We start from the raw sequence: 13,059 nt of genomic DNA, 5'->3' as shown, positions 1-13,059 counted from the left end.
GGTGTCCTGCATCGACTTGTGTCCGTGGTGATAACATTTGAAAGAACTCCATTCTATCAAAAGTATTTATTAAATCCGATGCACATCTGCTTTCTCACAAGCTGCAGCGCGGGTCTGTGCCATGACGCTGCGCCCGTGTTCACCAATGACACCACACACCGCCGGGGACGCAGCCGCTCGACCCGGTCCTGACTGGGTTAGTTCTTCACCTCCTGGTCCGCCGTGCCGACCACCATGGCTCTGCTCTCTGGGTGGATGGTCCACCCTCGCACTCCGCCGGGCTCGGCGTCTGTCTCAGCTCACTCTCAGTACATTCCCGGCAGGAAATGTACGACAGTCGACATGTGAACTGTCACTTCGTATCGCCACTCGCATTCGGTCCTCACAGGAGACCAGTGGCGGCTCGGGAGGTCACCTCCCTCAGTGCGACCCATCCCACCCGTGCACTTAGTATTCCCGACGCTGTTCGCCGCTCGTATTGGTCACCGCGTGACCCACCTCAGTAGCCTACCGCACGGGTTACCACACTTATCCCTCTGCGACAGCCTCGAGTAGGAGTACTCAGTACAGTCCACATTCGCTCAGCTCAGAGATACAGTCAATTATGAGCCCACCTTCCACAGAACACAGCCGCCGTTTTTCGACGCCGGATGGCTCTGTCGGACGCCGATATCGACTGCAGAGGACAGGGGGCGCTGTGCTCGCCGTTCGTCCCTCCACTGAACGGAATGTCTTACCGCAACACACGACATAAATAAATAACTCACGACCGAACGACGCAAGTCTTCGTATCGAAACGCTCATAATGTACCACATCAACACTTGGTCATCGCACACGTATGGTTAATATTTTGGCAACTAAAACACCGTATTCTGGGTGTGTTTGAATTATAAGACCGCTGGCGCTGCTGCCCGTCAGTTAGCTGTGTCAGCGCAAGCAGAAAGCACCGACGTCACCACACACTCGTCTGGGGAAGGCGCGACTAGCAACTAATCACGATGGGTTTGCCTTTCTCGCGCTGAAGCAGCTCACTCGCCTTCCCGTATCGTCAGCAGTCTGCACCATCGTCACAGTGAATCACTGACTTGGATTCACAGGCTCGTGAGAGCTGCGCTAGCTAAAATCAGAGCAGGTATTCTGAGCCGCCTGTTTGGCATACGGCAGCGACTCGTCGCCTGTGAGGGAGGGGCGTCTGTCCCATATGACCCATCACACGCCAGGGCCCGACACGCCCCTGTCCTGTTCCCTCTCTTGTCCCTGGGACGGCGCACGGTGAGGTCACACCGCTCACGGCAGCGGCTCGGTCGGCGACCGCGGCTGGAAGAAGGTCGGCGCCGGGATCCGGGTCTTGGCCGGCCCGTCGCCCTCCTTACGCGGCGTGACCCGCGGTGAGACGGGCCCGCCGTCCTCTGAGGCCCCGGCGCCGAGCGGCGGCAGCTCCAGCTGCGGCCGGTACTGGCGCAGCAGCTCCTCCATGCGCTGCAGCACCTTGGCGTCGTCGTCCAGGTCGGGCGTGTCCATCAGCTTGTCGAGGATGCCTCCTTTGGGCGGCAGTCTGCCGGCGGAGCGGCGCCGCGGCCCCGGCGAGGCCGACGCGGTGCGGCCGGCCGCCACGGCCGCCGCCGGACCGGCCGGCTGCCGGCGGAACGTGTCGGCCGAGAGGGCGGGCCGGTCGCGCCGCTGGCCGCCCGCCCAGGTGCCGTGCGCGCCGCCGCGCGGCGTCCGGGCCTGGCTGGATCGGCTGGCGCGCACCGAGTGTCGCCCGGAGTCGGACGACATCCTCCGACCGGCCGGCTCCGGCGGCGCCAGCAGCTGCGGGCTCTGAGCGCCAGCCGACGGCTTGGCAGCTGTGCTGGAGTTGGGCCGCAGGTTCTTGAGGCCGCGCAGGGCCGAGGCGATGAGCGGGTGGCGCGTTTTGGGCGTCTTGGCGCCGGCGGCGGCGGGCGAGGTGCCGGCGCTGGCCGGTCGGCCGGCGGGGGTGGAGGAGGAGCGCCGGCCGCGCTGTTTGTCCCCGCTGGCCGGGGAGTTGAGCTCCACCACATAGTCGGAGGGAGAGGGTGTCCAGGCCGGCGGCCCTGGCAGGTGGAGAGATACAGTCAGCAGACGGCGGGGCAGGGTGCCGGGAACCAGCGCCATCTGAGAGGGGTTTCCACACTAGATGGCGCTGTGGGTACGGTAGCTCCCAGTAAATGCCTCACCGGACGATTAATTATTCATTCAGTAGACGTCGTCAAACGAGCTATGTAAACACGATAGTACAAAACAGCTGACCCAATGCACTCAACCCCTCCCCTTGTCCCCAAATGCGGAACTCTACCTCTGCCTCGTCGCGCCCGGCACCCACCTGGTTCTGTGGCGCCGGCGGCCGTCTTGCCCAGTCCCGGCGAGCGGTACCCCTCGTCGGAGAGCTCCGAGCCCGACTCTTCCTCCTCGTGAGCGCGGCACTCGCCCGGCTGCAGCGAGCGACGCTTGCCGCCCGGAGAGCGCGAGCGACCGACTCGCGGCGGGGGTGTCTCCAGCTCACCGCCGCCGCCGCCGCCGCCGCTGCAGAGAGGGGGGGGGGGGGCGGGGCACCGACAGAGGGTTAGAGGCGTCACTGCAGAAAGATGTGTGGAGTGACAAAATGGTGAAGAATGCACCTATTTGTACAAATGTTAAGTGTCTGCTCATTGAGAAAGCATGCCGCATGAACATGTTTGCCCCGGCTGGCATATGCTCGGACTGTTCGGCTTTGTTTTATAAATACGGTCCGGTCCGTCAACTGCACCGTTCCTTGTCGTTCCTCCAGGTGACTGGTCGTTCACTCACCGCTCGTATGTGACCCCGGAGAGTTTGCGGTCGCCGTCCACAGTCGGCGAATTCTTCATGTACAGCTTGGACGACGTGGTTTTGCGATGTTCTGCAAAAATGAGCACTATGTCAGCACCAAGTCATTATGGCATGGACGGTCAAGGAGGCTAAAGATGACAGTCAAAAATATCTGACGGTGAGGGAAACAAATTAGATACGTGACAAGTAATTATAAGTCCTCAGAGCTTCTCTTTTGTTTCCCGTTCCCATTACGCCATGCAGCATTTAACTGAGAATAAAAAGGACACCATAATAACGTTAGCCGTGCCCGTGCACACGTTCAATTACAAAAGTCTGGTAAATGTACATTGTACAATGTAGATACCTACTATACATATACCTAGGTATGATGCCGATCACCGAACTAGGTGACACACACACAGTGATTTAGAGATCGAGAATTCCGACACGTCTACACTACGGACACACAGACGTTACTTTCTTGCATATTGCGGGATAGTCTGCCTCCAGGCGTCTGTATTGCGGGAGAGTCAACCTTCAGGCATTTATAGGTATTGCGGGACAGTCTACCTTCAGGCGTTTATAGGTATTGCGGAACAGTCTAAAATCAGGCGTTTGCAGTTATTGCGGGATAGTCCTATATCAGGCCTTTGTCTGTATTGCGGGAAAGTCTAATATCAGGCGTCTGTATTGCGGGACAGTCTACCTTCAGGCGTTTATAGGTATTGCGGGACGGCAGTCTAAAATCAGTCTTAAAGGTATTGCGGGACAGCCTTATAGCGTGTGTATTGCGGTACAGTCTAGACTAGAATAGGGCGTTTTGTTAATGAATAATGAATATTTGCCGCTTTGATAATAGGCGACCCTTTGCTTCCGGAAGCTTTGTGTCGCCCTTTGACACATTTAAAGCACGCCTGAATGCGATTCCGTTAGAGTCCCAGACGCTAGTGCCGTGCGGCGGCGGACGTGAATTTGCTGCGGTTAGAGCAGGGTCCGACAGCCGGGTGGTCGCGGTCGGTGGACCATCTCTCCCGCCGTGACCGCTCGTGACCGGAGTCAAAACACCATCCAACGGACCGGATACGGTTCACCGGACCACTGTCCGCCCCCCCCCCTCCCCCCCCGACTGTCCTGTCCGCCGCCCTGCAGTCGAGTCGGGCCGGCCTTGAAGACATTCCCCGCTCCTCGGAGTGTTATCGTGTCGCGCGTGCCGCGCCGCCTCGCACGTCCACCGTGCACCAGCTGTGTGCACTGTGCACACTGTGCACAGACGGCTCGTGCGGGGCGTAACCCTCCAGTCGTGAGAAATCGCCGCGTCGCGCTCTCCACTCACCGTGCACAGACAGTGCACAGAGCTGTGCACCAGGCGTGCACGAGACAACGGCCGAGAGGACAGCTCAGGGGAGCGGGTGACCATAACGGGTCACAAGGTTATACATTGCGGACCGCGGTCGTCTGATTGACCTATTCTTTACGAAGGAGACGGCCGTCTCACTTTATAGAAGTGCTACTTTGAACGTGTAGAGCCTAATTTGGACCTCGGTGAATGTAATGTGCACGAGGCACGTGACACCATCCAGTCCCGTTTTGACATCAGCCATGTAAAGTGCGATTCTATGCACGTATGTAGAGATCTAAATTTAGTCCTTGCTATATGCATATCTTCACAATCAGGTTCCTCCGTTGGTTTCGCGGGTCGACCCTAGCTTGGTATGGTAATGTGGCCATCACGGACACATCACACTAATCAACGTCGCGGTCACTTCTGAGCCGCCGCTGTCACGCGCTAGTCTCTTATGTCAGCCCAACTGTCACAACTGACAACTGTCACGTGTCTAACATGTAACGAGTGTCATATGGCCACGCCCCTGCGTCGGGCCAAGTGTCACGCGTGTTACGCCCTTTGTGTCAGACTGAGTGTCACGGGTGTCACGTTTGTGCTGTCAGTCAACTTTTCACGGCTGTCACGTTTGGTGCAGCGATCTCCACCCTTGGTCGCTGCTGCAACTGTTTATGCCGACTATTTTTCCACAATCCCCAAGTAAAGCCCGGTGATCGGTCTCGAATCTAACGGACTGGGAACAGGACAGTCCTAGCTGGCTGGGGACGGGCCAGCACTGTCCGGCTGGGGACGGGCCAGCTCGGTCGGTCGGGTCACTCACCAGCCTTGCACCGGCAGGGGTCGTGTTTGTCCAAGTAGTGCTGTAGTGTGTCCCAGCCGCCACCGACTCGCACCATCACGTGGTTACGCAGCACCTGTGAGAGGAGTCAGAGACCGCTGAGTTAATCTGGTAAGACTACAAGGTATAATGTAATATGAGTGAACATAATGAAACACTGATGTTGATAGGTGATGAACGAAATAGCGTAAACATAAAACAGAAAACACATGGCAGCAGCGTGATAACACATTCGCGCAGGGGACTAGGGAACCACGACAGACGGCGGTGAGCTCCGCCGAACGGGCTGCCAACACGGGCGTAACGCCCTGGAGTGTGGCGCCGCTGCCGGTCAGGGGCTGCCAACACGGGCGTAACGCCCTGGAGTGTGGCGCCGCGGCCGGTCGGGGGCTGCCAACACGGGCGTAACGCCCTGGAGTGTGGCGCCGCGGCCGGTCGGGGGCTGCCAACACGGGCGTAACGCCCTGGAGTGTGGCGCCGCGGCCGGTCGGGGGCTGCCAACACGGGCGTAACGCCCTGGAGTGTGGCGCCGTGGCCGGTCAGGGGCTGCCAACACGGGCGTAACGCCCTGGAGTGTGGCGCCGCTGCCGACACGGGCGTAACGCCCTGGAGTGTGGCGCCGCGGCCGGTTGGGGGCTGCCAACACGGGCGTAACGCCCTGGAGTGTGGCGCCGCGGCCGGTCGGGGGCTGCCAACACGGGCGTAACGCCCTGGAGTGTGGCGCCGCGGCCGGTCGGGGGCTGCCAACACGGGCGTAACGCCCTGGAGTGTGGCGCCGCGGCCGGTCGGGCGTAACGCCCTGGAGTGTGGCGCCGCGGCCGGTCGGGGGCTGCCAACACGGGCGTAACGCCCTGGAGTGTGGCGCCGCGGCCGGTCGGGCGCCGGTGAGCGCCTTTGGACCAAGCAGGGTCCCAACTGAAGCCGGCGTGGCGTACCGCCGCCGTGCAGCCAGCCACTCGTGAAGCCGCCGGGGGCGCTAGCCGAGGGCGACGCCCTCCGTGCTGGTCGCCCTCCTCACGGCTGCGGACGTCCTCCCGTCCAGCGCGCCCCGAGGCACACAAAGCGCCGCTGTACAAAGTCTCCGGGATTGTCCGCGCCCGCCCGCTGCAGCTCGTGAGAGGCGAGCGCTCAGGAAGTGAGGACATTGCAGTCGGTTCCGGCAGCACCACGGCACACGCCGCCAGTCCATGGCACGTGACATGACATGGCTTTCTCCGCACGCGCTCCCACTGTTGCATAAGGTCGTCACAAAAGAAGTGACGGCGCGCGGCGTGCCCTGACTGGAGCTGCTGGGCTGTCGGCGCCGGGGTGCGGCGAGCCGGGCGACGGCGGAGGGGTGGGGGGTGACACCTCGCCTCTGACGGACAATAGAACGGCGCGGTGCGGGCAGCAGGTGACTCCTTGCGACAGCACGAGCCACCGGCAGAGTGCGGTAAATGTTTCACGGGCCGTTAAAAGGTGTTAATGGCGCAATGATGGTTGGATCAAGGCATAAAAACGGGATAGGAGGCTGTTACTGGCAAGGTTATCAAACTTTTAGTGGTATTTCACAAACAAAACAAGCTTCATGACTATACTGAAAGCCGATGTATCAAATGTATTGCATACTGTTGATACCCACTCAAGTACCCTTTTCGGCGAAAACAGAAGTAGGCGCGAGTTGCGCTCGCCTCTGCTCAAGGCCCATCAGCGGCCTTGGGCAGCCGTCATGAAGCATGCAATCCTAGTGCGAGGACCGGGCCCGCGCAGCCCGCGCCGGTACACGCTATTCAATTAACGGAACACGGGGTGGATGACGTCACGAGCGTGCAGTAACCTATTAACCTCGGCAGGCGGCGTGTTAGTCGGAACACGGGACGGGTCGGTCGACTCACGGCTGTCACCGGTACAGGGTCAGCACGCGACACCCGAGAATCCCTCCTTCCATTTCCTTTTCCCAGTTCCTTTTCCTTTCATCTCCCCTCCCTCTCCTACTCTATAGAGTAGGAGTCACTCTATAGAGTACTCTACAGAGTATGCAGGTTCCTGTCAACTCTCTACTCTATGCAGGTTCCTCCTGTTTGGGCTCCTGTCAACTCTCTTGCTCTCCGTCTCTCCTTCCCTCTCGGTCAAGACCCGAGCCTTGGAGCTCTCTCATGACTGCGTTCCCCCTCCCCCTCCCTCCGTCCCTCTCCCCTCGGCTGCCTGTCGCCGGTGACAGCTCGTGAGTGAGGGAGCGGGGCCGCACGTGCCGCACAATGGCGGGGTCAGCCGGGTCACGGCCCGGTCCCCGGGGTCACGGGGTCAGCTCCAGTCTGTATGGGACCGGGGGACCCGGCCGGTCCACGGTCGGCCGGTCAGGGTCAGGGGAGGGGAGCCGGAACTTGGCAAAGGCTCGGTTTAGACGGGGCCTGATTGACCTGTGCTGATCTCAGGGACTGTTCTGATCTTTTGACTGACGTCAGGCCGATCTCTGCACGAAAAATAGGGGAGACTGGATCTTGACTAGACTCATATCTACAGCCAGGATTTCAAATAATATCAGGTCATGAGCCAAGGCAGAGAAGGGCAATGCAAAGCAACTTTGGGGAAGTTTCGATAAAGGGAATGGGAAATAAATTTCGACGGTGCACCAGCAGACGCCATGCACGTTGTTTATGTATACCCAAAAAGAGGCTGAAGAGAGTCGGTCACAAAAACTACAATGAGGCACCTCTGTAACCGCAATGCTCTACTGGCTCCGGTAGCAATGTAACAGCCCGGCGCCGATTATCCGAGCTACGGAAGGGGCCATTATCTGATCATCACACCAGCACTGAGCTGAGATAGGAACACCTAGCTCGGAACACAACCAGTGGCACCCAGATCATGACACGCCAGCGCGGGCGCACAAATTGATACGAGCGGCGGCGAAATTTAATGTGACCACTTCCCGGTCCCAAACGAGTGAAAGGGGTTAAACCTCACAGCACCCTGATGCAACTTTTGGTGATTCTGGCGTTACGCAAAAGCGTCACATGGTTATGTGATCTACCAAGGGTCACGGGTTGCAGGTTGTGAGCTGCGTATCACGGGTCGCAAGTCATAGGCCACGGGTAGCAAATCACGTATCACAAGCACATATCACGGGTCAAGTTTCCCGGCCCGCGGGTCAAAGGTCACGGTCATGGAACTCACCCTGACGAAGATGGTGGTCTTGGTGTCTCCGATGCGGTAGCGGCCCTCCGACACTCTGATCATGGGGAACTGGCTGGGACACGTGCACCGCTCGAGCAGGTCACGCACCTGTAACATGCAGAGAGGGAGGTCAGAGGTTGACACGCACCTCACGCAGTCGGTCAGGTCAGCAGGTCGCAGCCTCCGCCGAGAGATGACTGGAGAGTCGCGTGACAAAGCGGACACGAAATGTGTGTGCGTGTGTGGGGGATCAAGGCCAGCCGGTCAGTGGGAGGGTCATGTGGGCCAGACTGCAGAAATGGGTTGGGTTGGATTGGGGGAGATATCAGTCTGAAGAGGGAAAGGTCAAACTGTGAAGAGAGGAAGGTGGCAGAATATTAAAAAGAAAGGGATAAATGGAGGGAAGGGTTCGACAGTGGAGGATAAATGGGAGATAAATACTCTTGAAGTAGAACTGGGATGGTCAATGGAGAAAAGGAACTGACTGTAGGTATACCGAAGATAAATTGGTAGGACGATATACGCTCGCATAGAAGGGGCTTGCGAGACTAAGGGTGCAGGTGTGTCATTCAGGTGGCTAATTCGGAAGTATACGACCGGCCTGAGGACATTTCAGCCAGCAAACAATAGCGGCGACCCTCAGGGTCTCGGCTAAGCTAACCGTAATGATAGCACGTAATGACCCACATTCTGGGATATGATAAATGACTGGTGTCATAATGTGAGCGTTCTTACCAGCAGGCTATGGAATGTGTTGACAAAAACAGCAGGCGCTTACAGCTGAGGCGAACAGCCGAAACTAATGGCGGACGGACGTTCGGTGATGCCGAGGCTGGAAAAACAGCCTGCTGCCGCGTTACCTAAGACGTGCGTTGATTGACTGTGGTTTAGGGCTGACCTCAATGCGTGCCTCTCTCCTTCACCTTGCCAGGAGCCGGACACAGAGGCGCCTGCCGTGCTGGGGTGGCTCTCGGTCAGTCTGGCCTGTCGGGAAGGTCCTGAATTTGCCTTTTTAGAGGGTGAGGAACATAAGCTTCCCCTTGTTTTGTATCGTACATCGGCTCTGAGATGGTAAGCCGGTCGCTATAAACGGCCCCTCCAAACTCGTTGGTCCAGTGCCAGTGTTGTGTAACGCTAACAGTTTCTTCTGCGCCCGGACGCCTTTTGTTTTACCCCGACTTTCGTCCAGAAGCATTGTTCTGACCGCGATGCGCTGTTGTCAGATTACTTTATCACGGTAGCCAGTTCATCAATTTGAAACCTGCAGAGTCTGTTACTAATTGCTGAACCGAGCAAATGTGTACTTAAAGGAGTGAGCAAGCCTCTCTAGGCAGATGGTAATTTGTAATCGCACTTTTATGTTGTATTACCCTGTGTACGAATAGACGTTTGGGATGCACGTGAAATAAGTTCATTCGGTGTCTGTCTGTGAGTTTGAAATAACCTTATAATCTGGATTGTCAGCACAGTCATATTTATTCTACCTGACCTTTGGTAGGAAATGAAATGACCGTCGACCGTATTAAGTACCTATCATGCATACGCATATGCTCACCCTTGAGCGATTTCATTCAGCGCTGCTGATAACATGATAAAATACCTATCCCCGATCGATGTAAAATGCAACCAGTGAACGTTTCCATAAGTTGTTGCTACCCTGTATAATGTGTTGTGTGAACCTATATCTGGAAGTGAAGTTACATGCAGCTTGGAGCACCACGGACTTTGGGGGAATCAGCTGATGAACACGACAGCGGGACCCCCGAACAGCCGCAGGCGGCTCGGTAAGGAGTGTCACACACCTCCGGCGGAGGGTGCGTGCTGGCGACACTCTGCCATCGGACTGGCCGGGGTCTCTGATAGGATCAATCGGTGAACACACCGGGCCCGATATGGTCGCCGATGGACCGAAGCGCCGACACCGCCGGCTGACCAGTCTCCGGGCCGATGGGCAGGCCATTTGTGGTCGATGGGACCGGTCTCACCAACACACAGCAGGTGCAGACATGGATCTGGTGTTTTTAGGAGTGCAATGACGTCGAAGCGATCATGTTGCCATGAGCTTGAACTAGGTTCCATGGGTCATATGACACTTGCAATCGTTTGTAATAACACTAGCCTCAACTTTGGATGCTTTCGTTCAGGAAGTACGCCTCGACCTTCAGCATGTGACCCATGGTGGCTTCCACACCCCTGCCATGCCTTAGTGAGCCCCAGAGCCCCGAACCTCTACGAAGGATCCCGTCCGGCAGGCCCACTTCCTGCGTCACCATGAGCGGGGCCGACCAGCGCCATAAAAGGCCGCGCGGCGGTCCGTCCGGGCTGACCACTGGCCATGAGCCGCCCGTCGCCCGTCGGACCGTCCTGCGGCGCGCATACTGAGCACCAGAGCCGGCCGGCTGGTCGGTCGTCCGCTCATCCTATCTCTGCCGGCGGAGGGCTGGGCAGGCTGGCCTTGACTCGGCCGCTCGTCAGTGTGTCAAGAGCAGAGCGAGCGCGTACGTGCTACGCCGCCGGTCATGGCGCTAGGAGATCGGCGCTGAGGCCGCGCGGAACAAACGCAGCTCTCCGCTCAGGCTCAGGTCTCGGACTGGGTGTGCCGGCGGTGTGGGGCTGGCTGGGTGTGTGTTCTAGGATAGAGAGAGAGAGAGAGAGAGAGAGAGAGAGAGAGAGAGAGAGAGAGAGAGAGAGAGAGAGAGAGAGGAGAGAGAGAGAGAGAGAGAGAGAGAGAGAGAGAGAGAGAGAGAGAGAGAGAGAGAGGGAGGGAGGGAGGGAGGGAGGGAGGGAGGGAGGATGGTCATGGTATTACGTAATCGACCTTGCATACCTCCTCCTGATAAAGCTCCCAGCTGACATCGGCATGAATGTATTAGCCTACTTTTGTCTGTAATGAACACGTGGTAACAATCAACATAACTCCATTAGTGAGTCATGCTGAACAGCTGAGCGCCATTCGAGTGCTGAAGTGTTCAGTTTACAGCCAATCCAATCCAAGCGTCACTTCCCTGTGACAATGGACGGGTCGTCCGACCAATCACGAACGGGTTAGCGGCGGCTGATGACGGTTATCAAGCAGCCAATCAGCCGCGGCAGAGGTCGCGCTCCTACCGGTGCCGCTTTGTGAAGACTCTGTGAGGACTCACGCAGCGAATCAGCCCATCCACGGAGCCGGAACGGAGCTGGTTGCGACTACCTGTCGACGTTCCCAGTTCGTGTGGTGATGACCTTTTAGCGTCATCACAACCCGCAGAAATGAGAGAAGCCTCACCCCCGTAGAGCGCTGGCTCGTGTGTCACTCCGCCATCCGCGTCACGCCAGTACCGTGACGTGACGCGTTACGGCGCCGTGACGGGCGTCCCTGCCGCGTCACGGAGTGGCACCGCCGTCTCCTCGGTCGCCCAAAACCGCAGGTGGGCGCTGATGCTCCCACTTCACGCGTCAGGGACGCTGTCCTTCCGAAATCCTCACCTTACTTCACACTGAAGCTTCGGTGTGACCTCTCAGACCCATCCCAGACTCGTTCTAACCCGTTCCTTTGTTACTGTTTGTATGAAAAAGCTCGCCGAGTGAGGCACGAACCTCGCGGAAGTCTTGGACACGCTCGGGGGCTCTGCAGGGCGCGCCGGTTTTATATAAATACATCCGGCGCGGGCCGCTATACCGTGCCAAGTGGGGAGGAGGAAGGGAGGGAGGAGAGCAGCTATCCGTGACCGGGTAACCGCGAATGGTCGTGACCGGGACCAGACTTACGTTTCCGTGAATCCTGGATGTGATTCCGCCGTGAACTCGCTATGGAAATGCTGTGCATTCATCGCGACTCCGTTGTGGATTTGTTGGGGATCCTTTTGTTACCGTCCGCTCCCCGAGGGTTATTCCCGAACTTGGCGTAACCTGAGGTGCGCCGCTGAAGTGTTCCCTGCCAGTCTCTGGGCTCGTTGCAGAGGGGAGTCGGGTTTATCACACTCAATTGCCGCTGAAGCAATAAGTCACGGACGGGGACTTCTGTGAAACCGGGCGCCGAGTTCACGCCTGCCCCGGTGCTCACTGAGAGACTTTCGCTACCTGTTACCACACGAGGTGCTGCAGCTTTTCCGTTCACATTCTGGTAGCTTGTTGAGCCGCTAGAAGCGATACGCAGACCTGTAGTCAGGCATCTATCCTTATTTAGTTTGTAGGAAGTCCTAATTGCCCCGTTTCCGGTTGATGCTATATTTTGTGTAAACAACTGACGGTACAAAAATATCGTATCGGACAGCGTCCGGTCGTCTAGCCTCTCTAGCCCCACCTCGCTGTTTCTATGCTGGATACATGTAACCTGCTAATCTAAGCCACTACCACGGTTATCTGCAAACCTCAGCCGTTCTCCAGTCGCACTATGGAACACGTGTCTCGCCTCCTCAGACACGCTAACACAGCCAACTCTCCCAGCAGCCCTCAAAGGACAAGGATCTTCACCAGCGGGTCTCACACCCCCGCCGGTGTCTGGCCCTCAGTTACAGCCCGACGAGCCGGGGTCGGTCGAGCTGCCACAAAGGACCGGACGTCGGCCGTAGCTTACGGCGCTCATAATGAGCCTAATAAGGCACCTCGTTAGCCGCAGGCGGATACAGTGCGTCATTGAAGTAACGGAGACGGCGATTGCAGGACGGCGGGCGGTACTGCAGTGTGGTGCGGGATAGTGCAGTTGCAGGATATGCATATTGCATATGCTTCTGGAGGACCCTTCCACTGTGTGGTGTCCTTGATATAACTGATACCACATGTATATGAGGTAAAACGGTTCTGTAGTATTTGAACTCTTTCATGTAAGATTCGATCGAAAGCAAATATATGTTTTCAACTTTCGTCAAAAAGTATGTGTTGCATTGGTTATGAAGAAGTTACTGCGCTCACTTCAGAAAGTTAAATGCT

At 57.6% G+C, this 13,059-nt stretch overlaps 1 protein-coding gene across 1 annotated transcript in view; it reads right to left on the bottom strand.

Annotated features, from left to right (window-relative positions):
- Positions 1–47: 47 nt before the first annotated feature.
- The window catches only part of LOC122370094 (GAS2-like protein pickled eggs), a 41,452-nt gene continuing 28,440 nt past the window's right edge, over positions 48–13,059 (bottom strand). The window contains exons 3-7 of the mRNA XM_043345356.1: positions 8,149–8,256; positions 4,975–5,068; positions 2,810–2,900; positions 2,346–2,545; positions 48–2,076 (exon numbers count right to left, since the gene is read on the bottom strand). Coding sequence (XP_043201291.1) covers positions 1,289–2,076; positions 2,346–2,545; positions 2,810–2,900; positions 4,975–5,068; positions 8,149–8,256 — 1,281 coding nt within the window. The 3' untranslated portion in view covers positions 48–1,288. The remainder of the gene's footprint in view (positions 2,077–2,345; positions 2,546–2,809; positions 2,901–4,974; positions 5,069–8,148; positions 8,257–13,059) is intronic.

The sequence above is a fragment of the Amphibalanus amphitrite genome, unplaced genomic scaffold (genome assembly GCF_019059575.1).
Source record: "Amphibalanus amphitrite isolate SeventyFive unplaced genomic scaffold, NRLGWU_Aamphi_draft 001097F_arrow, whole genome shotgun sequence".
In the NCBI taxonomy this organism is placed as follows: domain Eukaryota; kingdom Metazoa; phylum Arthropoda; class Thecostraca; order Balanomorpha; family Balanidae; genus Amphibalanus; species Amphibalanus amphitrite.
Note: the sequence above shows the minus strand (reverse complement) of the source record. Positions and strands in the feature narration are given on the sequence as shown.